A 24,762-nucleotide genomic window follows, 5' to 3' on the forward strand; every position below is an offset into this window, starting at 1 on the left:
AACGGTAAAATAGACGTGCTGTAACAACCAATAGCAATGAAAAGAGCAGATACTACAATCATTCCTTCCTTTCTTCCTAAGCAGTGAAAGGAAATGTACCGCATCGTTATTGATAACATCGTTATCGTCGTTTAATGTTTGCCACGACTCGTGTGTAACAGTTGGCTTCGCAATTTATTCAATATTTATTTATATTTTCGTAAATCAGATATCTCGCCGTCAATCCTCTTTAGAAACTACATGCCGAGCACACCTGTTGCTTCTTTGATCATCAATTAAATTATCCCGAAAATGTAAATTCGTTTTCTCTACATGATAAATGCCGTCTTCTTACTCTTTTTCTTCACTCTCATTCTCTCTCTTTTTTGATTTTCTTTCTCGCATAAATTCCCGGGTAAACACATGTGTGCTCATTAAGATATCGTACATGGGAGGAAATAATAGTAGATTAATGTAGTCATCACTGGTTTCGCTGTATTCGCAGACGTGTCGATAATTGAAATGTATTCGGAGGTGCGGCGAGACGGAATGTATGACGTATCTTATTTGCAAGATCTGTTAGAGGATTTATTCTCTAAGTAGATAACACGACGTTGTACTGCCATGTATTAACTGCTAAATCATGTCTCAGTCAAACGTGCTCGGTTTCGGCGAATGTGTTTCTTTTTATCGCCAGAGCTTTTCTTTATTATCTTCTTATATCTTTTTATCGAACGCGTTACTTCCGAAAAGAGCGAAATGAAAAAAGTCGAGCGCATGATGCGTGCGTGAGAGCTTGATGAGAAAAGTATATTCGGTTTGACTCGACGATTCGAGTTACTTTATATATTTGTAGTCGCAATAACGTACCGCGACGACATAGTTCGCGCGATATCACGCGAACGAGTGGAGGAGGACCGATCGAACGACGTTTTCTCGCGGATATGTGCGATGTTAAGCCAATGTCCAACGACGATGCGAACGGCGGATATATTCGAACATCCGGACAGAGATACCCGGTCGTTGGTGGTGAGTGTAAGAGCGACCAGCAATTTCTCGCTGAGGGAATGGAAACGGAGGCGAGTGAGATGCTCGAGGCGGCAACGCATGACGGTAGCTTCGGCGAAAGGAAGCAGATTAGTGCCGAGGTAATCCATCTTACCACCTTTGTGACTCGACTAGTTTCTCGCAAACGGCTCGACGGACATTTCGCAGGGTGAGGCCGAGAGGAAGACTCACACGCTGATACCGTCGAAGACGAAGGGAAGAAAGCGGGCGTTCTCTCTGCTCGACACACTGATTTCTCTGAGCATCGTCGGACCGTTGGCGATCGGCTTCTGGAGGGGGATCTGGACGTGGATGGACCTCCACGCGGATCTGTGAGTAGGAAACGAACGACGGAGAATATTAATTATGCGACTCGATCGATCATTTGCGCAAATGCCTTTTCCACCCACACTCGGCCTGCGCAGGTTTCCCGACTGGTTCTGCTTCGCGTCCGGCGTCTTTCTGCACGTGATTTTCGCTTTCTACCAGGATCGCTGTCACGACGTGTACATGGACGAGTGGACGAAATCGAGCGCGCTCGGGCGGCTGCCCTATCGCGCACTGCGAATCCTCTACACGTACGTCTTCGGCGTGGCGTGCAACGCGCATTGGCGGGGTTGCTGGATCATCATCAGCGATTACTATCTCATGCACATATGGTAAGAGCGTCTTTGAAAAACCGATGCTCGTTTTCTCAATGAAGTGTGCTGTTTGATTCGACATTTATTCGAAATTTAACGGACGAAGACCGTTCGAGATAACGCCTTGAGTTTTTGGCTCTCAGACACAATGAAAAGAATAAGGAACAAAGAGTTCGGGGAATTAGAAGCGAGGAATTACGTTTTAATATGTGGACAACTATGCTCCGATAATAAAAGAATGGGGAAAGAAAACAAGCTCCCACAGCTAAAAACGTGCATAATACAACTGAAATTTAGTTTCCAAACTTAGTTTTTAGTCGTGAGACTGAATGATTCTTTCTTTCCGTATACGAATACAGTCGTAAAAATGAGCTCTCACAGCTGAAAACGATCTGGTAACTGAACAAAACTGGTAATTAAATTTCAGTTGTATCACATGGATAGCTCATTTTTAACTAGGAGCTAGTTTTTAGCTATTTATTTTTCTTTCGGTAAACTAGATTCAGAACACACTGTTGATCGATCGCGATCGACTGTCAAAATTCCTTATAACTTGTATGCTTATAGAGCTTAATAGCTGACTGTAAGTTTACCTTCAAAGTGTCCGACGATCATGAATGTACAACTGAAGGTCAGTTTGAATCAATCGATAATTATAAAAAGAAAAGCGATAAAAATGTGAATAATGACAGTGGCGATCTCGTTTGAAAACGTTCTTATATTTTATTCTCCATCCCTGTTTTAAACTAATTATAGCTTATTCTTAATATCTTACTCTCAATTCTCTATATTTAATTCCTTATTCCTCATCCCTTTCATTGAGCCCTTAAAATAAAAACAGCCGCTCTGTGTGTGTGATCGATGACAAACCGCAGTATAATAAAAAAAAAACAGGAAAAGTAAAAAATGGTAATTTAGATATTGAAATTTGGGGTATGAAACATTATCTTAAAATTACAAGTTGGCCACTCTGCCAAGTCCCTCAGACTCGGTCACGTACTGTAAAGTAAATACACCGAAAGATCTCATCTTCATAACGGAAGAAGCACGAAAGTGCCATTTAAATAGCACCGTCGTAATAATGCAATTCGATAATCATCGTGTCGTAATATCTCACTGTAGGATAACAACGTGCCTGATGTGTTTGCTACTGGCTTGCCTGGCGATTCTGCGCTGCGTGCGGAACTTGATAGCGCCGCCATTGTTAATCTTCATCGATACGCCGGCTCACGTTTTTCAATTTCCAACCAGATACAATGCGGTGAGTGAATATAAATGAAAAATAAGTCTCGATAAGGGAATGCTATCGCGACGTTCAAAGCTAAACATGTTCATTTTAATTGCGAAGGGGGAAAGGGTGACGAGCGAAATTGCTGGATCTGATCGGCAGCTGAGGGGAAACTTCATCCCGGATAATCTCTCTCGCGTAAACCGCTCGAAATTGACGGAGGAAAAATCCGTCGTTGAAAAATGACGCGGTGGAAGTAGGGCATCCCATTTCGTCACTGTTGCGCTGCATTGACAGTCGCGCGCACCGCGCTTCTTTGATTGCCGACCCTGTACTCAATTGCCAAACAGCGTCATTTAACGATTATACATACATACGGCACATAACGCCCCTTTTACACCGCGTCTTATTTAACCCACACTGTACCTTTCTTCGTAACGTCACACACCGAGGTAGGTTGTTTCATGTTTCCACGCGATAGGGACACCTGGCCTCTAGCCATTATTTCTCAACGATGGAAAAATTTAATATTTTTTTATGTTGGCAGCAGTGTTCATTCTCGTTTCTAGGAAATGCTAAATGTTTTTCTACTTTAACAGTTGAGCTCGCGATAACAGCAAAACGAGGATGTGTTTTATTTATACTTGTAATTTTCTTAATTTCATTTACCCAATTCTGTTCTTCGTGAATATTCAATTGTTCTTGGTTGTTAGATTTTATAATTAAATTAAAACTCCATAATGGAAGAAAATTTGATTGGTTTAAGAGGATGATTACAAGATTAGCCAGCAAAAATCTATTTGCTTGCAAAAATGACAATTTACAAAAAAGTATTATCCCAAATAGCCAAACCTGCCAGTGGCATGCATTCCTTGAAATATCGTATTCTCGAATTCTGAGACGAGATTTTTTCTCATGTAAAATGTTATCCAAAGCTTAGTTTTTCAGTTATAAAGATAAATTATTTGGCTATTACGGGCCGGATATAGGAGGCAGACAAGGATAGCACAATTCACTGTCAATACATTGATGTTGGGCGCTTGATGCGATGAGCTGGCGTCAATGTATGTGATAACATTCATATACCAGGTGTAGAAGTTTGAAATCGGAATTTTTTTGTAAAAATTACACGTCTGTTGTTTGAAAATGGTAAAAAATATTTGATTCAAAATAATGTCCATTGCTATTTATACATTTTTCCCACCTCTCCGGCAGTTTATGAATGCCACGCCAAAAAAACATTTCTTCTTTTGAAGCGAACCAGCTATCGAGCCATTTTCGTACATTTTCATACGAATTGAAGCGTTGTTCAGCGAGAGCGTGTCCCATTGATGCGAATAGATGATGATCGGACGGAGCCAAGTCTGGAGAATAAGTCGCATGCGTTAGTATTTCTCAACTGAACGCCTCGATCGTTTCCCTGACTCGTTTTGCTGTATGTGATGGGGCATTATCATGGAGCAAATTGACTTTGTGTTGCCTTTTTCCATATTCCGGTCGTTTTTCACGCAATGCTTGATTTAAATCGATCATTTGCTGTTGGTAGCGATCAGTGTTAACGGTTTCACCAGGTTTTAGCAGCTCGTAATAGATTACACCCTTCTGATCCCACCAAACACAGAACATTATCTTCTTTCCAAAGCGATTGCAGTGAATGTCGATGGTTCGCCTGGATTCATTCATGATTTCTGACGTTTAGGATTCTCAAAATATATCCATTTTTCATCACCTGTCATGATACGATGGAGAAATGACTTTCTTTTGTATCTGTTGAGCAGCATTTCACAAGTGGTTTTTCGATTTTCTTGCTGTCTTTCATTCAGTTCATGTGGAACCCATTTTCCCACTTTCTGAATCTTTCCCATGGCTTTCAAACGAATTGAGACAGCTTTCTGCGTCACATTCAATTTATCCGCGAGTTCTTGTTGAGTTTGAGTATCGTCTTCATCCAATAAGGCTTGCAATTCGTTGTCTGCGAACTTTTTCGGTGGTTTCCCACGCTCTTCGTTTCTCACATCAAAATCACCACTTTTGAATTTTTTGAACCACTCGAAACACTGTGTTTTACCAAGAGCATGTTCACCGTAAGCTTCGACAAGCATTCGATGCGCAGCAGTTTTCTTCAAATGATAACAAAAAACCAATGCTGTCCGCAAATCGTAGTTCGTAGGCACAAAACTCGACATGTTTAAGTTTATAGAAAAATATACCGGTGTATGGAACTTGGGTTGTTGTGTGTTGAAAATCTTCGTCAGCTGTTAGAGGGAGATGATGGCGCTGCAGAAGCGGTCTTACGGTCCCTAAACTGATGGCTAGCATCATCTATAGGGAAATTCCGGTTTCATACTTCTACACCTGGTATATTATATTTAAAACTTCCATTAATCATCGTGCGTAATAGGAAATGAAGTGTTTTCAATTAGTAGGATGCGATTATAATGAAATGTTTGAAGATAAAATATTATAGCTCATCACATCGAACGCCTAACATCGGCATCTGGCGGTAAGTTGTACCGCTCTTGCCTACTTCCTATGCCCGACTCGTAAAATTATCTTTATAACTCGAAAGCCAAGCCTCGGATAACATTTTGTAACAGGAAATATTGTTTTAGAATTCGTTCAAGAATAAATTGTTCCGAATCATTCTATATATATACGGTGTTCTATCTAATTCGAGCATCTGAAATATCTCACTTGTTTTTTACGATAAGAAAAAATGTCAAAGGAAAACATTGGCTGGTTCGGAAGAGCAAATATTATGATATACAAAAAATTTTCTTTGAGATTATATTTTTCGATATTTCAAGTTTATCGAAGTTTTTTTTGGATGTGTGTGTGTGTGTGTGTGTGTGTGTGTGTGTGTGTGTGTGTGTGTGTGTGTGTGTGTGTAAAATATTAAAGCAGAACAAATAAATACAGATGTTTGTTTTAATTATTATATATATATATCTTAAATTCCTTATATTGACCATACAATTACAAAAAGAAAAATAGTATTATCCCACTAGGCATTCGACATTTCAGCAACGTTTGTTCCGTAATGTTTCGACAGAAATATTACACTTTTCACCAACATGTCAACTACAATATTCTGACAGAAATATTTCTGATATCTATCTGCAACGCCGAGTGGATAATACTCCAATATATGAGGGCAAAGTGACCTCTACTGTTTGGTATAACAAGTGTCTAAGCTTTTGTAACTCAGCTTCTAAACACAAATGTATACGAAAATGCGAGCGTTTCCAACACGCTTCATACAACGTTACAGAAGTCATCAGCAGAGTGAATCGAAATACCGTCATTCTCATCCCGCACGAGCGCGTGTGTGTATTTTGTATCTCAAAGTCTGTCGACTCGTTTATTCTACGAGCTGCAAAAACGCTTCTTTTCCGTGCGTTATCGAGTCTTCCGCAACGGGAAGAAAAATGACGTGGCGCCTCTAACCGGAGATCGTTATCAGTTTTCTCTTGTCTTAGAGATATCGTCAGCAGAATTATACAAAATCAAACAAGATCAAATGCGTTTAGTGTTTACCCGTACATGCAGTTAGTTCTCAAATACGCTCTTCGTGCACGGTTTGTATTCTAAATTACATTGTTCGTTCGAACGGCTCATGGCCGGACGGAATGCACGACATTTGTATCGTGTACGGTGTAATCGTTTCTCTCGTACGATCACATATCCGACATCTGATCAAAATCGGAAATGGCATAGGATAATTACGATGACGTACAGAAGACTCCATTTTCGGGTAAAACAGAAAATGATGATGATATGAAAATGACGTTAAAATGATGAAAAAATGATCGAAAAATCAGTTTTATAATCACTTTCTCGTCATTTTCACGTCATTTTCACGTCATTATTATTTTCTGATCAACCTAAGTTAAAATGCTATCTCATCCTTTAGTGATATCGGAAATTTCGAATTACACGCATCATTTCTGAATATTCGTGCTTTATGACTGCTGCTTTGGAGCATCCTTGTCAGTTTGCAGAATAATCCCCAGTAAACATCTACATATGAACATATCAGTAACATAATATCAATATTATATTAATGTTAGTTAGTGTTTGCTGTTAGGGATTGCATTTATATTGTTGAGTGGGAAATTATAACATTAATATTATCCAAAGTAGCAAAATGACGACAAATGATGTTTCAATGGCATTTTTTTGACGTTAAAAACGTCATTAAGATGTTATTAAGACGTTACTTAGCATCATCTTGCTACTTGGTATGTTACTATTAGTTAGTGCTTACTGGGTTAGCAGTCATGATGCACGAATATTCGCGCATTATGCCTGTGATTGAAAATTTTCTGACAGGGAAGATCGGGCCTGGAAATCACACGGAAGTTATAGAGCTTATATCTCACGTAATAAATAAAGGAGGATATTTTTCTTTATAATGTAGCTTGCTTCATAATTTTAGTCTAATGTACGAAACAGCTTATAGCCAAAGCATCGTATATGGTGTTTACGAGCAGTTTTTTTTTTTAATTGGGTGCGTGAATAAATATTTCTCGTCTCTATTGTTAATGTTTTGTTGGTTTTAGGATTACTAGTCGCAACTTCTCTTTAGTCGTGAGAAATATTATACTGTTTGCTAATTTTCCTAGTATTTGCTTCATCGTTATCGCAACATTGTTTATAAATATAATCTCTTTTATCACAAATAAGCGTTTGGCATGAATTGACTTAAATCCGATGGCACTGGTTGTCACGCATTTTATGTAGCTACTGACGTTTCTTATACATGCGCGTGGAAGCACACGCACTGATGTTGTCAATCCGGTTAGTTTAATGAAGCATTTAAGTTTCTATAAAAGAAATGATTTATGTTTTTTTATTAATGATATAATATATAAATTAAAAAAAAAATATATATATATATATATTTATTAAGTCAGCTTTATATATTACATTATAACATCTCACTAATTTCAATAAAATATTAGAAGATCACGTTTAAATAAACTATTGTTGTCTTGTTATATGTCTTGTTTTATCTACATAAAAGATACATGACAATTGACCCAGGATATGGGCGTCATATTTGCATGACCTTATTTACAATTAAATAACTTCTGTGCATAAATATATATAAAGTTAATATTTCTTTTCTTGTGTATCTAAAGGATAGCTATATTATAATGTACACAATATTATGAGATATTGCATACAACTTTTTCTTTTAATCAATATGTAAATAGTGTGACCTGGTCTCTTCTAATATGCCTATGGAAGTGAGACAGCACTAATGGAGTCTTTTGTATCACGCGCGGAAAGATGCGAGGTTGCTTTCGCAAATTTCGCAAATAATAAAATCATGATGTCGCCGGCCGGTTTTCCCCGAAAGTTTACGAAATGTCCACATTTATTGTCCGGTGATAATGGCGATACGACGACACGGAGCTGTATGACTGTACATATACGAGTATTCCTTATCTGTAAAAAGAGAATGTTATCCGCACTTTTGATCGAAGCTTCCTCCATTTTATCTGCCGGCTGCCGGATTACAGCAATCTACAATCGCGCTGACGATTGTCAGGATAACACTGTTACCCGTGCGATTATTTCTCCTCAATGAGGAATTCACCGTGAATGATTTCGACCGTGCGATATATCCCGTGTAGTATACAATCTGCGACTACAGAATATGTGAATGGCACGGTACTGAACCGATATTAAAAAGCATGTGTCAAGATTGATCCAGTATTGGCCCAATATTAAAAAGGTTGTTAATATCGGCTTCGTACCCTTCGGAAGCAAGTTTATATATAATCATATAAAATTATATATAGTTATATGTGTTTTATATATAAAATTTGTCTCTATATAGCTACATATATAATTATATGTGTAGTCCATACGAAGTAAAAATACTGCTGAATAAAAAACGAAAAATAATAGTTTGATTCAATTAAATGTTTACATCATGGGCAGCCATAAACATAAGCATTTAAATTCAATTATATTCATGTAACATTTTTTAGATGTGTGACATATATAATTACGTATTGTTACATATGGGTATATAGAGATAAAATTCATATATAATATTTTCCCGGGTATCCAGAATCGGTACTAAGCCGATACGTACAGAAAATGTACAGAATACGTACAGAAAAGCGAATGCCACATGGAAAAAAATTGGTCTTTTTCTCATATATATTCTCATATATAAGCAAGAATAATAATATAATAAAGTATAATATAATAAAATAATAGAATAAAAGAATATAATCTTGTTAGAAGATTTTTAATCTTGAATTTGGTTCAAGTAATACTTGCATCAATATAAATTCAGTCGAGATTAAAAGTTTTCTAAGAAAGTTATGATATTCTTGCTTATATATGAGAATATCTATTTTTTATTTAAGATTGAATTTTTTCCGTGAATGTTTTGATACTGGCCCAGCATTGATCCAAACAGCATAAAACAGCATATTTATAAAATATTCTAAAAATATAAATATTAAATATTTTGTAAATATTCAAATGTCTGGAAAATTCAGATATGAGAAAGATTATTTTAAAAATCATGAAGAATATTTTTGATAAATAATTACGGTAATTATTTTCAGTACCATAATACTGATTCTCGGTTTTGTTACGATACTGGCTCGTTTTTATCACCTCAATATTAAATCAGTACTGACATCTAGTATTGTATACCACACTGGTACCACGCCGGTAACAAATTCCTATTTGGGGTGCATCTTCTTCTCCTTGCTATAACGATCGATCGGAAGCTTTCTTATTGAGACGCAATTCCTCGCGTCGTCGTCATTGCAAGTACATTATTAGTGAGTGACGTTACCAAGTTCCGAAAATAATATCCACGAGTGCACTCACGACGTGGTGTCCTCCGCACTGTATTCGCTGCGCGAATTTCGCGCCCTTGACGAGTATGTCCACCGATAGATTAATGGGCGAAGGTGAGAAGTCGTTGTAACTCGAGCTTGATTGATGCACAAAAAGGAGCCAATTAGCGACAACTTTGACCAAAGCGTTAACGCTTAAACGAATATACTCGGACGGTAAATAGGACTCGAGGGGAAAAAGGAGGCGACTAAAAGTTTATGGTTTTTTCCTGTCACGAGACCGCACAATGTTCCTTTCGCCAATGCGACAAGTAGCGAGGCGACAAATCGTTCCTGAGAGAAAGATATTTGCTATTTGTAACTATAATACTACAACTATAACATACACTATAGTAGAAGAATTATGTAAAAGAATCATTTTTCCAATAATTGTTATTATAGTGTCAGTGATAATAAGTTTATATGCATATTGCAATTATTTTTGTAGTAAAGCCAAAAAAGGAGTATAGTTGAAGCCGAAAATAATTTAATTTGTAAAATTTATTAATTAATTTTAAAATTAATTTAATAAACGATTGAATTAAATTTAATTTCTAAAATTTCATAATTAATTTTAAAATGAACTTAATAAATAATTAAAATATAATTTTTCTCACGATGTAACGATTTTACCTAATGAACTCTTATCTGTTGTGGACGTTGTTGTTTCTCTTCGAGTGATCGTTTCATCTTGGTACATTGTTACCGATGAAATCAACAATCTCTTCCGTCTGCGGGAAAAGATTGGACTTTCGTAACGATCGGCCGTTTTGATGCACCGAGAAAAGAGAATTAGTTATTTGTGACTATAATTACACAATCATTATACGGAGAAAATATTGTAATTACTATAAAATTTTGTAATGCTAAACCATACCGGAATTATGATTGAAATTATAATCTTTAGTGATGCGTACGCATGATATAAGTACATTACTAAAGATTACAATATACATCGTAATTTCAGTATGATCCAGCATTACGAGATTTTGTGGTAATTACAATATTTTCTCCGTGAAAGCCTTTTTTGTAGCGAGCGCTACATAGAATCAACGAATTTTTGCTTAAATGAACAAAATTTTTTCAAGCGTTTTCAACATTTAGTCCATTAGACACATTTTACAGTTGCTGTAATGAATTATCAATTGGTTCAACGATTTGGTTAACAATTATGCAACGTATTGTTGCGTATTGTTGCGCCAATGCGTAATTTGTTTAGTAGACACAATACTTTTTTTCAACGAGGGCAACCACCGACCCAACTGCTTTTTTCTCGATATACTATTAGTAATAATGTCACTTCTGTGTCAAAATAACCAGAAGTTGACTGTGGTCGTTGCCGAATATGACTTTCATGAAATCAGAAAGTCAATAGTATGTCTCAAGACGTTACAGCGTATTTATTAGAATATTTATAATGCCATTTAACATCAAGTTAACATCAAGTGGATTTACTCACTTTTGTAACTCCCACTTCGTTCTGAAATACCGATCCCCGGAAGGTCGACCGTGTATCTCAAAATGTAGTGAGAATGAGAAAAATGAGCGAATTCATTCGAATAATTATACTTTTATTGGGAAATAGTAAATTTACTTATTTTTATAACTCTCACCTCATTCTAAGATGCACAACCGATCCCCAGAAGGTATATCTCAAAACGTAGTGAGAATGAGCGAATTTATTAGAATATCTGTAATTTCATTGGGCAATATTTAGTGAATTTGCTTGCTATTGTAACTCTCACTTAGTTCTAAGATACACCCCCGGAAGTATATCTCAAGTATAATGATTGTGTAATTATAGTCACACACATATTACAAGATTGAATAAATAATTGGTAATTTTATTAGTCAACATTTGCTCACTTTTGTCATTAGTTGAGACACGCTGTTTCTCTCCTCCGAGCGCTGTACGATTTCGGCGTCGCTTCTCACCCTTGAAAACACGCTCGCCATTGACGCGACGACGGAAGGATCTCTCGGGAGGACCTGTCGAATCGGGGAAAAAACACACGCGGGCTCTTAACACGGCTCGATCGCTCTGATGGAGTGGATGGAACGAGGCGATTATACGCGGGCACACGTGGGTGGGGAGGAGGCGTAGGAGAGAGTACTATCCTTCGTGGTCCCGGCGCGCACGACGATGCTGTTCGCGACAGTGTCGGTCCCCGCGTTTAGCGCTTGGCGGCTGATAAAAGATAGCAGTTACATCGAAGACGCGTCAGTCGGTGCACGGCCGTTGCTCAAGCGATCGCACGAACGCCGGCGAGCGAATCGCCAAGAGACGCAAACTCTTCCGCCAGCTCGATCTTGACAGCCGTGTCGCCCTTGGATTCAGCCCCGACGAAGCTGAAGCGGGGGACAAATGAGCGAAAGGTCGAGTCGTGGCGGGCGAACTCGAGGAGTAACAGAGTCCCCCCGGGGAATGGCACCGCGCGTATTATACCGCACGTGGTAGAGAGAAAACTAACGATGCGGCACGATGATGAGCGGCGCGACTAAATTCGACCCGGACTGGATGAGAATGGTCGAGTTGCGTGCCGGCGCGATGACGAGCGCCGGGATGAGCACCACGAAGTCCTCGAACCGGCTGCACTATGCGATCCTCACGATCCTCGACACGGTGTTCTCAGCGCTGGTGGCCGCGCCGGCTGTGGTCGGCTATTGGCGCGGTACTTGGGGCCTCAGCGACCTGTACGTATACCCGGACGAGCCGACCTTCAGCAGCTTCACGTCGGTCGCGCTCGGCTTCGCCGGCCTGTTCGCCTTCAGTGTGCTGCAACACGGCCTGGACGATGCACTGCATCCGGACAAGCACCGGCTGTCCTATTACCTCGGCTCCCGCCTCTACACCTGCGTGTTCGGCTTCTGCTGCGTGAACGCGTGGCGCGGCGCCTGGAAGGTTCTGGACATGTACACGGAGCTGACCGTCGGCACCGTCTTCGCGACTACCGCCGTCAGCCTCCTCGCGCTCGGCATAATGCGCGCGATCCGCAACATCTCCGCGCCGCCGTTCTCGCTCTGTCTCGACTCGTGTCCGGGTTACTTCGAAGTGCAGACTATGTTTCGCGTGAACGTAAGTATACAGCGCACCAATTACTCAGATGTACAACCAGAATCCTAGTTATTACGATCAGATTTATCTTCTTCCAGAGTGTGTAAATCTGAAGCGATATCCTGGTTGGTTTTGGGTATTTACGGTTACGGCAATTTGTGTGCGAAAGCCCTGTCGAAGGCACAGTCGCGACGATTCTGCCGACTCGGAGCTTTAAATGATTATGTCAGCCGATACTTTCTCCTTCTTCTTCCATCGTCGACCGTGAAAAAGACAAGCCCTTGGAGTGACGATGAATAGTCGAGGATTGCGATATTGTCTTCTTCTGTTTTTCTTTGCCGTCGTCGTAAGGGAGACATTTTTCTTCGGAAAGTCCCCGCAATTGAAATTACGACGAACGATTACCTGATACGATATTTTCTTCATCTTCTTCTTCTTCTGCTTTCCTCCATTGTCGTCCATAAGCGGAATATTTTCCGTCCGAAAAATCCTTGAACTTACGACGATTGTGAAACGATATGTTATTCACATTCTTCCTCCTCCTTTACTTTTCTCCATCGTCGTCCGTAAGGGAGACGATTTCCCGTCCGAAAAAATCTTCGCGTTTGAAATCGTTAACTATCGACGTCCGCGCGACGCTTTCGATTGTCCGACACACGAGACAATCTTTTCTTCTTCTTCAGCGTTTATTTCCCTCACGTTTACCGTGAGGGAGAGAGACACTTCCCGTCAGATTGCACATCTAAAACTACGTCGGATAATCCACATCTGTAACGAGTGATAAGCTACACCGGTGATAAAAAGGTAACCTGAAAGTGAGCACATGATATTTTCGATGAAAGAAAAAAAACGGAAGAAACACGAAGATAAATTTGCGCGCACCTTCGACACACCGCTGACCACTACACCGCGACAGTCATCGATGACTGGCGCTATGAAACATATCCAGGCGTTAATTTACGTTCATAGGATACAATTAATTGCATCGACATCACAAATGAGAGATGCGACTGGTAGGGAGCCAAGAGGAACTTCGGAAGCTCAATGCAGAGTCAATGGATCTCGACACATTCGTTATCGTCTGTTTAAAACGCGTTGAGTCATTCGCTGGCTTTTAAATCATTTTCAATTCCACAATCGCGGTCTCTTACCTTTGCCAAGACTTTACGCGTTGATGTCTGCCTTACGCTCATAAGACCCTTATCTTCGCTTGGCCGTGAAACCCGCTTGTTTTCCGGTTAGCCGCCGATTTTCCTACCAATAATAAGCTTGTCTCGAACTCGAAATGAGCAACTTGACGTAACAAGTTACCGTCGTTTGAAATATAACAGCACCAAAGTGATAGAATAACATCGACTGGAGCGACAAATTTCCGTAATAACGTGCGCGACCAGCTCTCATACACGCTTCAATGCTGTGAAGTTTCTCCTTTATCGGTAAAACTTGAGCGATTCCGAGCGAATCGATCGGACTGTTTCAAATGTGCGAATAAATCCAAGCAGACCGACCGACTATCGCCAAGGTCGGAGGAAGAAGGTTTGCAAAACTTGTGACCGAAAATCTATAATAATAATCACGAACAAATAAAGAGGGGATAAACAATTTTCCTTCGTCGCCTGGCATTGCAACGAGCTGCGTTCGAATACAGGATTGAGAAATTCGCACACGCGCGAACGACTAGTTCTTGATAGCACGAACTGTTTTCGACCTTCCGAAGATTTGGAGCACTATTTATCACTCTAGTCGATCCACGTGCGATAAATTAACCGCCCGATAACATCCTCTCGACCGTGATATTGTCTGTCTATTAATCGTTACCGATCCCGCGCTGTAAAGCGCATCATAAATCGTAGATCGCGACGGATCGCATGTGCCGCATTTACACGCGCGTCGTACAAGCTCACGTTATACACGTTATCGGTGTATAAGCACAGTTTCCGGCTAAGTCCCCCGTCGATCGTCAAACACTATCGCGCTTGTTCGCACTAACGTGCAGCGTGCATGTGTACTAATTTACGCGTATCGCTTGTCTGCTCGATACTTTCTCTCTCTTTTCCCCATTCTTTTTGTGAACTAAAAACAACCGTCCAGTCAATAATGGGATCTATTTCCTGCGTTTTCTTCAGTCACAATAATATTCAATTGCGACGTACGTGTTGCAATTGTGCCAGGTTAAAAATCATTTCTATCGAACATCATGAAAAAATGTCGTAATATTTTTTTATCCACACGATGAAAAACACTCGTATATGATTCGTTTCAAAGCTGCTTTTGTCTTTATATATTCATATATTGTTTATTTTAAGGTTTACTACCATATTTTCTCTACTTTAGATTATTATTATAAATGTATCTCGCGTCTCAATATCGTTTGACCGTTGAGGAAGTCTGACGTTTTCAGTTGATTTCGTTAGACGACATGTGTTATTTCTTTCTTTTTCGATAATCACGATGATACCTTGATCAAATCAATGGAACGCTTAGTAGTGAACGATTAAACGTTTAACGGCATTCTTCCCTTCTCGCACATTTCGAGCAAATGTCGTTCAAGCAGTTCAAGTGAATATGACTGCAGCAAACATACACGACATTTAAGAGTTCAAAATTTATTTAGATTTTTCTAATTGCATAATGTCTCAGTTTACAACGCGCGGTGCTTATAACGCGCAAGTGTAAGCCACTAACGTGTATAAAGAACAATGAATTACTTTCGTGTCCCTGTATTATGAGATATCGAGCAAAACGAGAGAGAAAGAGAGGGGAGGTAAATGCAGATTTTTATTACGCGATGTTCTCCACCTTCGCTTATCTGTATCCCGAAAGGATAAAACATGCAAATATCTTTCTTGCGCATCTGTGTCAGTGCATTAATTATTTATCAGCCAGATAAGCAGAGAGTCGCCCCAGTATTAATATTTAGCGATCTTTTATTATCACTTAAATAATCTACCTCGATATCAAGTGGCAAACGCCGCTCTTGTAATGCCAACGCGATTATTGTGATTGCAGAATACGAGGGACTGGTCATTGTACTTATTGGATTGTGCCTTTAGCGTAGGCGTCGTGGGCACGTTGGTCGTTTTTGTCTGGAGAGGCGTCTGGATTCTATTCGATCTTTATCTGTTTCCAGAAAATCCAGGGTATTCCGCCGTCGGCTCACTTGTAAGTACCCGATCAAATGAGACCTCTCGGCTCGTCACGACGATCGCGTCAACGTTTATTCGCGCGAATTGGAAACTCGTCTCGTTAACAAAGTCGAATTGAAGATTCACACTGTTAATACATTTTCGTATTTTCCGCTACTGAACGGAAAATTATAGCTGTACTGATCTGATATCAGCGGCGCTGGTGGAATGATACGGCGGGCATCACCGCCGTGTCACCAAATATGAGACAATTCGTTGGAATTAATTAAGACTTGTGTCGTGCGACAAAAGCTGTAGAAGTTTTAGCGAAGGACGAAAGAGATTTACAACTGCGATATCTGCATAGAGTTTCAGTCGATATTGGAATTATTTCTTGTCTTTTTAAAAGCAGTTTTCGTCTTTATATATATAAGATAAATACATGCCAATATTTCAAGGGGTAAATCTACACATTAAAATAAGTAAAAAACGTCATATGAATATATGTCCTACATATTTTAGTTTCCGAGTTTATGGATGATTAAAGAAAATGTTCGAAGTGCCCGCCTCGTACGTCAACACACGTTACTATACACCTTAGCATTGAGTTCCGAAAATATTCTTCAAATAATATCAAATCAATTTTGTATCCTTTTTCGCTGATCGTGCATGTTGTTTACTTACATACGTTGAATACACAACAGACTTTAAATGGCCCCAAAAATAAAAATCTAGTAGATTGAGATGTCTGATCTATGGATATTATTTGCAAACAATACGTATATATGTATATACGATGTATATATATCGAACTACACTGGTACCATGGTACAAATGCTACGTCGTATGTTGCAAAATTTGCAGTTTCGCGTTGGCGAATCGATAATCGTCGGACGGGTAACGTTTCTTTCGAGCGATAGGTTACGATCGAAACGCAAAATTCCTTATACCGTGTGGACAATAACCAATTCCACAAAATAACACGCATAAAATTGTAGTTTACACATCGTAGTGTTATAATTCAAAACAAATAAGCAACACACACTGCTTATTTTTTGTGTTTTTTTTTTTAATTATAACACTCTACAGATCCATTCAACGGAACAACGATGTGTAAACTACAATTTTAAGCGTTATTTTGTGGAAAATTGGTTATTGTGCGCAAGGTACAAGGAATTTTGCGTTTCGATCGTGACGTATCGCTCGAAAGAAACGTTATCCGTCCGACGATTATCGATTCGGCATGTCAAAGCGAAAGTGCAAATTTTGCAGCATACGACGTAGCATGCATTTGTACCATGGTACTATACCGGTGTAGTTCGATTATATAATTGAATATTCGCCAATTGCATGATTGCCGAGGCACATGGCACAATTGTCGGTGTATGCGTATGAAATGCTTTACGTTATCCCTGATTCGTCATTTGTCGCATCGTCGTCGGCGTGACTGACACGGGGATGAGATACATGCGATTTTTCAAGTACGGTTGCGCCCCAAATTTCACAGGAAAATCGATTTTATCTCGCGGAGGATGTATCGATAAGTACCGTTGCTTTGAAACTCTTTGGCATATATAGGGTTGAAGAGTTAACATGTTACCTGTAGCGTCGTTACCATTACAAATTATTATCATTCAATAGTGATTTGGTAACACATATTGTGTTATTTCTTTTTTCATTTTTCTTAGTAACGATAACGCAATTTTAACTTTTCGCAGTAACGAGTATAATCCCCAATAAGCATGAACAGTAACATCACATCAATGTTATCACTTCTTACTCAACGATATAAATGTGATATAACATGCGTTGTGATAAAATAAATACAATAAAAAAATTTATGTTACAAACGGTTCACCCAAATTTTTATATTACTTTAACAAAGATATATTAAAAGAATATATTAAAATGTAATATGTTAACGAGTTGAATAATGTTAATTTAATATATTTGTATACTTTTAAGCATATTTCCCATGTTAAAATAACACAAAAATTTTTATGAGCCGTATGTAACATAAAATATTTTACTGTACATGTAATAGTTACATTGGGAAATTATAATATTCTTGTGATGTTACTGTCCGTTGGTGTTTACTAGGCTGTTACTCTTATCGTTACTTTATGCAGAGCATTTAATTTTAATTGGAAACAGTGGAATATCTTGAAAACGAAGCAATTGACAAAAAATGATTCGAACAAAAGTTGTAGGGTTTAGTTCAAGGGACATAAGATTTTAACTTCATTGTACAGACAATGATTCAAGATCATTTCAACTTCATTTTTTAATAGAATCATATAGTTTCTTTTTTTAACCGATTCTTACTGAAAAATATCGGAATAAAGAGTGAAACATCTCGAAAAATGTTCACTTTTCGATGATTTTATCCTAGTACTTTTATACGCAGGATTAATAGAAGATAATCGATTTATGTTAAAAAAAAATATACGATTCTATTAAAAAAAATTAAGCTGGTTTTGAAATAATTGTGAATTATTGACTATATAATGAAGCTAAGGACATCAATTTATGTTCCCCTCTAAACCCTACAATTTTTATCTGAACTATTTTTTTGTCAATTGCTTTGTTTTCATTGTTTCCATTAAAATGAGGCATCCTGTATATGTAGAAATGTGTATATAGGATGAATGACAACAAATGGTAAAAAGAGATTTACAAAACTTGATGAAAAAACAACGGAAATTGTAACGATTCGCTGCTTTTATAGTAAGAATATATAACGGGTTACTCTTCTAAAAAATAATTTTCACAATCTTGAAATTATATAGGAATCTAGTTTAAAATATTGTGGATTTTCTCATGATATGATAATTCTAAACATTCAATGTGAGGAAACACGAGCTGTGTGTTCGATTCATTTTCGTCGCCAGATAATAAGACGTAGCGTTACGAAATTTCAGGCCATCGGATACTCGATAGTGGCGGTGACGTTTTGCCTGCAGCCGCTAATGCGATACGTCTGCGCGCGTCTTCAGGGCCTGGTCCGCCTGGTAGTCGCGGACGCTTTTCTACTGTTGAGTTTTCTGGGCACCGTGAACGTCTGGCGCGGTATATGGATCGCGTTGGACCTCTGGCTGCTACCGGACAATCCAGAACTATCCTGCTGGATCACTCACATCGGCTGCTTCGTCTTTCTCGTCCTCCTTAACTGTAGCAACTCTATTCTAGTTCGTGGTGTCTACATCGATGCCGAGGAAGAGGAAGGCAAATGCGTTGTATTTCCGTGTCACTATCTTCGATTGTTCTTCAAGGTTTGTATCGACAGGAAAGTGTTTTTTAAATTTCTCAGAGTGAAATTTCGCTGACAACGAATGAAAATTCACACTCGAAACGGTAGTGGAAATAAAATTAATAAATGCCGCTCGGAGAATCACAAGAATGGATATTTAATTCGAACTAACAATAGATTTTTCATAATAATAATAATTGCTTTATTAATCGAAAAATTTATACTTAACAATTTGACAATCTCTGGCGTTTATAATATAAATTATACGCTAAGGAGTATTGAAAATACCGCATCCGGAAGGACGTATCGGATTGGGCTGAAATTTGGTAAACAGAGAGACGGAAGACTTAAGACCAAGTGGTCTCAATTCATCGGCAAAACAACCATGGGTTCATACAGGATAAATAGGACGTGATCATGTACTATTGAGGACAGGAGGAATGTAACTTTCGGCTCAATCGGATAAATCCTTTTGTGTGAGACATTTTTAATGCTCTTAAAGAGTAGTCTAGAAGAATTTAAGCCTTAATCATTTTAAAGCCCCGTTTTATATGGAAGTGATGTATGCGACTGAATAGCGCAGCAGAAATCTAAACAAGGCGCACAATCAAATGTCTCAATCGATTAAGATGAATTTGTTCTTATGACGCTGGTGTACGTCAGATTCACCCTTCAATTTAGAAAGAAGATATTCATTTGATTCAGAATTCATTCTCAATATAACGCGAAAAGTCCGCTCGGCTGCCGCTGTGCTTTTCGAGTGGAATTCGCTCGGGGAAATCGAGAGAGAGAGAGAGAGAGAGAGAGAGAGAGAGAGAGAGAGAGTACCACAAGCGTACAAATTTGTCGATCACTCTTGTCTCACATCAATGTTATCTCTCGCCTGGCAGATCGAACGCGAGAAGAAGGAGGCGAGACGACAGAAGCTGCTGGTGGCCTCGCGAGATTTCGACGGCCACGTCGACGTGAACGGGAAGGACAGCGACAACGGGACCCTCCTGCCGAACAACACCACGGTGACGATTATACCGATGAGCGCGGACTCCAGCGTCGCATAGGCACCGAGAGAGAGAGAGAGAGAGAGAGGGAGAAACCGATCCGTCGCGAATTCGCGACTCAGCCAGGTGGGGACGATAGTTCGCCGCGCGCGCGTGCACGAGCTCGGCACGGAGCTCGGTGAGGGATAGAGTACAAGCGAATCACCAGCAGGATCCTTCCTCCTTCAGATCGTCGTACCGTTGTCAGTTTTGCGCCGGTCCCTGTGTCTCTCGCAGGAAACGCGCGACAATCCTCGGCTTCAGATCGGTCGGGATACAGAGTGATTGCGAGAGAGAGAGAGAGAGAGAGAGAGAAACCGATACATTCGTTTGTTCGCGACGTGCAGCAAAAGAAAGGATCGGGAAAGTTTTGATCGACTTTTTAAAAGTTCTCTCGCTCGTACTAACGAGAGAAGGAAGAGCAGAGTAAAAAGAAAAACGCCGTTCGTTACCGGGGAAAGATAACTTGTTGTACGAGTAACGCGTTGCTTCCCGGCCGTGAGGAAAGGCCATGCTATGCGGCCGAGGAAGGCGTGTATGGCTGTGAACGAGCGTACAAAGTGAACACATACGTTTGCGCTGAGGCAATACTTGCTTTGTACGATCATAGGTCGAATATCGTAGGTCGCGGGGCGACGCTACGGTGGTGTCGCGCGAAAATAGGAATATACGACGTGTACACGAGTGATGATCGTCGTTGAAGCGACGTGACGCGACGTAGGAAGGGACCCGAAAGTATTTTAGGAACTCTAATGCTGCCATTCGTGCGTTTTATCTACACCAGGATCGCTCGTGTAGTCGCAATCACGTCTGAAAACGAATGCGTTTATTAAAAAAAAGAAAGAGAGAGAAAGAAGGAGAGAGAGAGAAAGATTATTTATATATTTATTTAAGTATGAAAGAGAGTAAAAAAACGCGAACTCGCGCGCGAGAATTGATTCATAGAGATATTTACCGAATAAATCAAATATTATATAATATCAATTGTTGTCGCCTGTGTATGTGTATGTCGATTATTCTTCATTGACTCGTTCACTCACTTTTTTCACTGTAGCGTTACGGTCTCCTCTGTGTGCTCCACGGATTGACAGTTTTACCAGTCGTCTACGGAGTTACTTCTTGAATCTGATAGCTAGTAGCTCTGTATGTTAATACAGCATCTCTGTAAACAGTAGTAGTGTGACAGTAAAATGACGAGCGGAAGCGAAACGTTGTAGTTAAAAAAATCGTTTTACTTCATTCTTCCACGGATATTGTCGGTTTCTTTCTCAAGGATAGAAGAATTCGTTTAGAAAAGTTCACGTGTATTCGACTAAAACTGAAGCTGTCAATCTTCGATCATTTTGAAGCTTCGGAAAGATTCGAAGCTTCAAAGAAAAATTCGGACTTTCAAATTTTGGTAAGGCGAAGTTTCGAGAGTTCGTTTTCAAAGGCCGTAACCTTCGAAGTTTCGAAGCTTCGAAAAGTACAATTCAGATTATTAAAAATCTTATAATTCCAATGCTTCGGGATTTTCGAAATTCGATTAATGAACGCCGCAGCTTCGAATCTTCGAAATTCGAATGTCATCGAAAGAAAACGCTAGACTTAGTTGAAACCTGCCACATTTCTATTCGTAAAGAAGATAATTGCGTGCGCTTAACTAAGTTAAGTGAACTTAACTAAGTTAAGTGAAGTTAATATGTCATATGATAAGCAATAACATATTACCTTCAAAGAATTATAACTAAATACATTGTGAACAAATGCGTAATATAATATTATTCAATGTAATATAATAAATGTTCATTTAACTTCAGTTAAATACACGAAATTACCTTCGTTACGGAAAGAGACAAATGTGTTGGATTTTAACCGAACGTACGTGAATTTTTCTAAACGAATTTTTCCACCTCTGGTTGAAATAAACCGAAAGAATCCGCGAGAATATTAAAAAAAATTTCGGGTTTTTCATTCTGTTACTTTCGGGACTTCCACTACTTTTGATTCGAGTCTGATCTCGTTCGAAAGGAAGGAAACACAAAAAAATAGGGAGGGGGGGGGGGGGGCAGATTACCCNGATCTCGATCTCTCTTCCCGTCGGCAGAATCGTCCTCGTACGGAAAAAAACTGTAAGAACACGAAAAAATCACTGGTATACATTTGAAGAACTATAGTAGATTTCTTTTCTTTTTCCGTACAAGTCGGCACTGTCCCGGGTAATTCCATATACGGAACGTGAAAGTGAGAATCGATTCGTCGTTTACTTATCAATCTTCGAGTCATGTTCGAAGTCGTCTTTGATTCGTTACGTCGCGAAACGAACGTCCGACCGATACTCTGTTGGTACAAATTTCCGCACGACGATCATCCACCGTACGGCCACGTTATCGAACGATTAGCATCGGACGAGACCTTGGACGACGATGGTAATAAATTGGAACAAGACCGTCATGAATAGAATGTAATCTTCCCTCCCCCCGTATCCTGTACACCTCCGTACTTTTTGCTCTTGTGCGGGCCAATTACTGTATCACCGGAGTACTAATGACTAATTATTCGAGGTAATGACGGGACAATGGGCAGCGGGCACGACGATGGGAAGTGCTTAGTTCGACGATAAATGCTTGCCCCCCTGGCCGACATTTAATGTTTCCACAGCGAACTCTCTCAAGCGCACAACAAGCGACAGGACGGAAGAGGAACCGTTTTCCGTATCGCGAGCGGAACGGTCGTCGGCGATTTCTTCGTTCTTCTTCCTGGTCTGTTTACGCCTCGATATCATCGTGATGATCGCTAACGACATCGTATTTTGTAGTTCCGTTGCCGATATACAGGCGTCCAATAAGCAAAATGTTAGCGATGCTAGCTAATATCTTGGCAGCGCACTGAAACCGGGTGGGAACCTGTAATGTATCTCATCCCGGACAGCCAAACCCGCAGAAGCAGATTTCGCGCAGTGTCTGCTGTAAATTTTGTCGGTAGTTCACTAGCAGAAATACAACAGGGTCTGTTAACAGAGCAGCAGCAGAGAGTTAACATGGACAGCAAAGACCGAGCAGGATCTGTCGTTCCGGCACCATTTAAATATATTTATCCTAGTAAGCAAGAAATCATTAACATAACATTATTATAATTATATTTTATAACATGTAGTTTTCAAATATGTATTGTTACATACAACGTCACTGTTAATAATATTTGACTCAAACGTTAGAAATAATATTTCTACGCTTTGATTTTGATATCTAGGAATACTATGTTATCAAGTAACAGTTTAAAAATATTTACAAAATATTATGTCGAAATATTTATAAAATCCATATAAATAAAATCAATGTTTCAATCAAAGATTTATTTAGTGTTTCTTGCTTACAGGAATACTGCATACTAAAAAAAATATTCCTTCACGTTAAAGACTGTTGCCACGTTTCGTTTGATCGAAAAATTCGTTTCGCAATACAATATATATGGACATTTTTATCTTCCTGCACAATAATATTAATATTAAATCTAGCACTAAGATATCCGTGCTCATTCCTCATGGCCTTATATTTCTATCATTACCATTTTAACGAAGTTGTAATAATTTAAAAAAATATTCATATATTAATCTATTAAAATAANTATATATATATATATATATATATATATATATATCTTTATATAGATGGAAATATATGTATATATTCACTATAAGCAAGAAATCATTTACACAAAGTTATTACAATAACATTGATTTTATAACATATAACGTTTTTAAATATGTAATTCTTAATGTTGTATACAACGTTGTTAACAATATTTGACCTAAATATTAAAAATAATATTTCTATACTAGGATATTAATATTTAGGAATATTAAATTGCCAAGTAAGAGCTTGAATATATTATGTACAAATTATGTACAAATGTTTATAAAATCCACATAAAATCAATATTTCAAAAGATTGATTTCTTGCTTACTGGATATTATATACATAATTATTAAATATATATACGAAATATATATAGAATTATTAAAAAGAATTATTAAAAATATATATAATTATAGAAAACTTCAAATCGCGGCGGGCAAACAAGCCTTTAGTCCCGGTCTACAATAAGTATTTTAAGCCCAAGAAATTAGCTAATCACAGTTAATTATTCTTTTCACATTCGACCGCCATTAGTCAGTTTCTTAAGGCTTAAGGCTTAAAATATTTATTACAGGCCGATACTTACATGTATGGGCAATTTTCGAGACAAGAATTGTCCACGGGACAGACTTGCCGGTAAACTTCTACGTCTATGATCGCTTTAAACTAATATTTTACTTATTAAGGAATTGCAGAACAATAAATCCTAATCCGCCATCGTCGGAACTCTCTGTTAACGGATCTATTGTATCTCCATTAGTAAATCGCCGGCAAAAATTTATTTGACAGACACTGCGCAAAATCTGCTTCCGCAGGTTTGGCAATTCAGATATCCTCTATATCGCTCCATCGCCTGGCGCCAATACTAAAAATACACGCAAAATTACTCCGGAAAGATTCTTATCTCGTAA

General features: G+C 38.9%; 1 protein-coding gene and 1 long non-coding RNA gene across 3 annotated transcripts; one reads left to right on the forward strand and one right to left on the reverse strand.

Annotated features, from left to right (window-relative positions):
• The first annotated feature begins 57 nt into the window (after positions 1 to 57).
• Positions 58 to 21,218, forward strand: LOC106743524. Of its 2 annotated transcripts, XM_014617451.1 has the most exons (7): positions 58 to 1,127; positions 1,195 to 1,358; positions 1,452 to 1,685; positions 2,790 to 2,928; positions 15,832 to 15,984; positions 18,869 to 19,219; positions 20,088 to 21,218. In XM_014617451.1, the coding sequence occupies exons 1-7, from the start codon at positions 924 to 926 to the stop codon at positions 20,253 to 20,255; spliced, it is 1,413 nt and encodes a 470-aa protein (XP_014472937.1). In that variant the 5' UTR covers positions 58 to 923; the 3' UTR covers positions 20,256 to 21,218. The 2 variants fall into 2 exon arrangements, with proteins under 2 accessions (XP_014472937.1, XP_014472938.1); XM_014617452.1 differs by lacking the exons at positions 58 to 1,127; positions 1,195 to 1,358; positions 1,452 to 1,685; positions 2,790 to 2,928 and adding an exon at positions 11,843 to 12,843.
• On the reverse strand, positions 9,415 to 11,720 carry LOC106743526. Its single transcript, XR_001374376.1, has 3 exons — positions 11,634 to 11,720; positions 10,401 to 10,498; positions 9,415 to 10,061 (listed from the first exon to the last, which is right to left on the reverse strand). It is a non-coding gene; the product is annotated as an uncharacterized LOC106743526 (long non-coding RNA).
• Positions 21,219 to 24,762: the final 3,544 nt, after the last annotated feature.

Source organism: Dinoponera quadriceps, unplaced genomic scaffold (assembly GCF_001313825.1).
Source record: "Dinoponera quadriceps isolate SergipeBrazil2010 unplaced genomic scaffold, ASM131382v1 scaffold1069, whole genome shotgun sequence".
Taxonomy (NCBI): domain Eukaryota; kingdom Metazoa; phylum Arthropoda; class Insecta; order Hymenoptera; family Formicidae; genus Dinoponera; species Dinoponera quadriceps.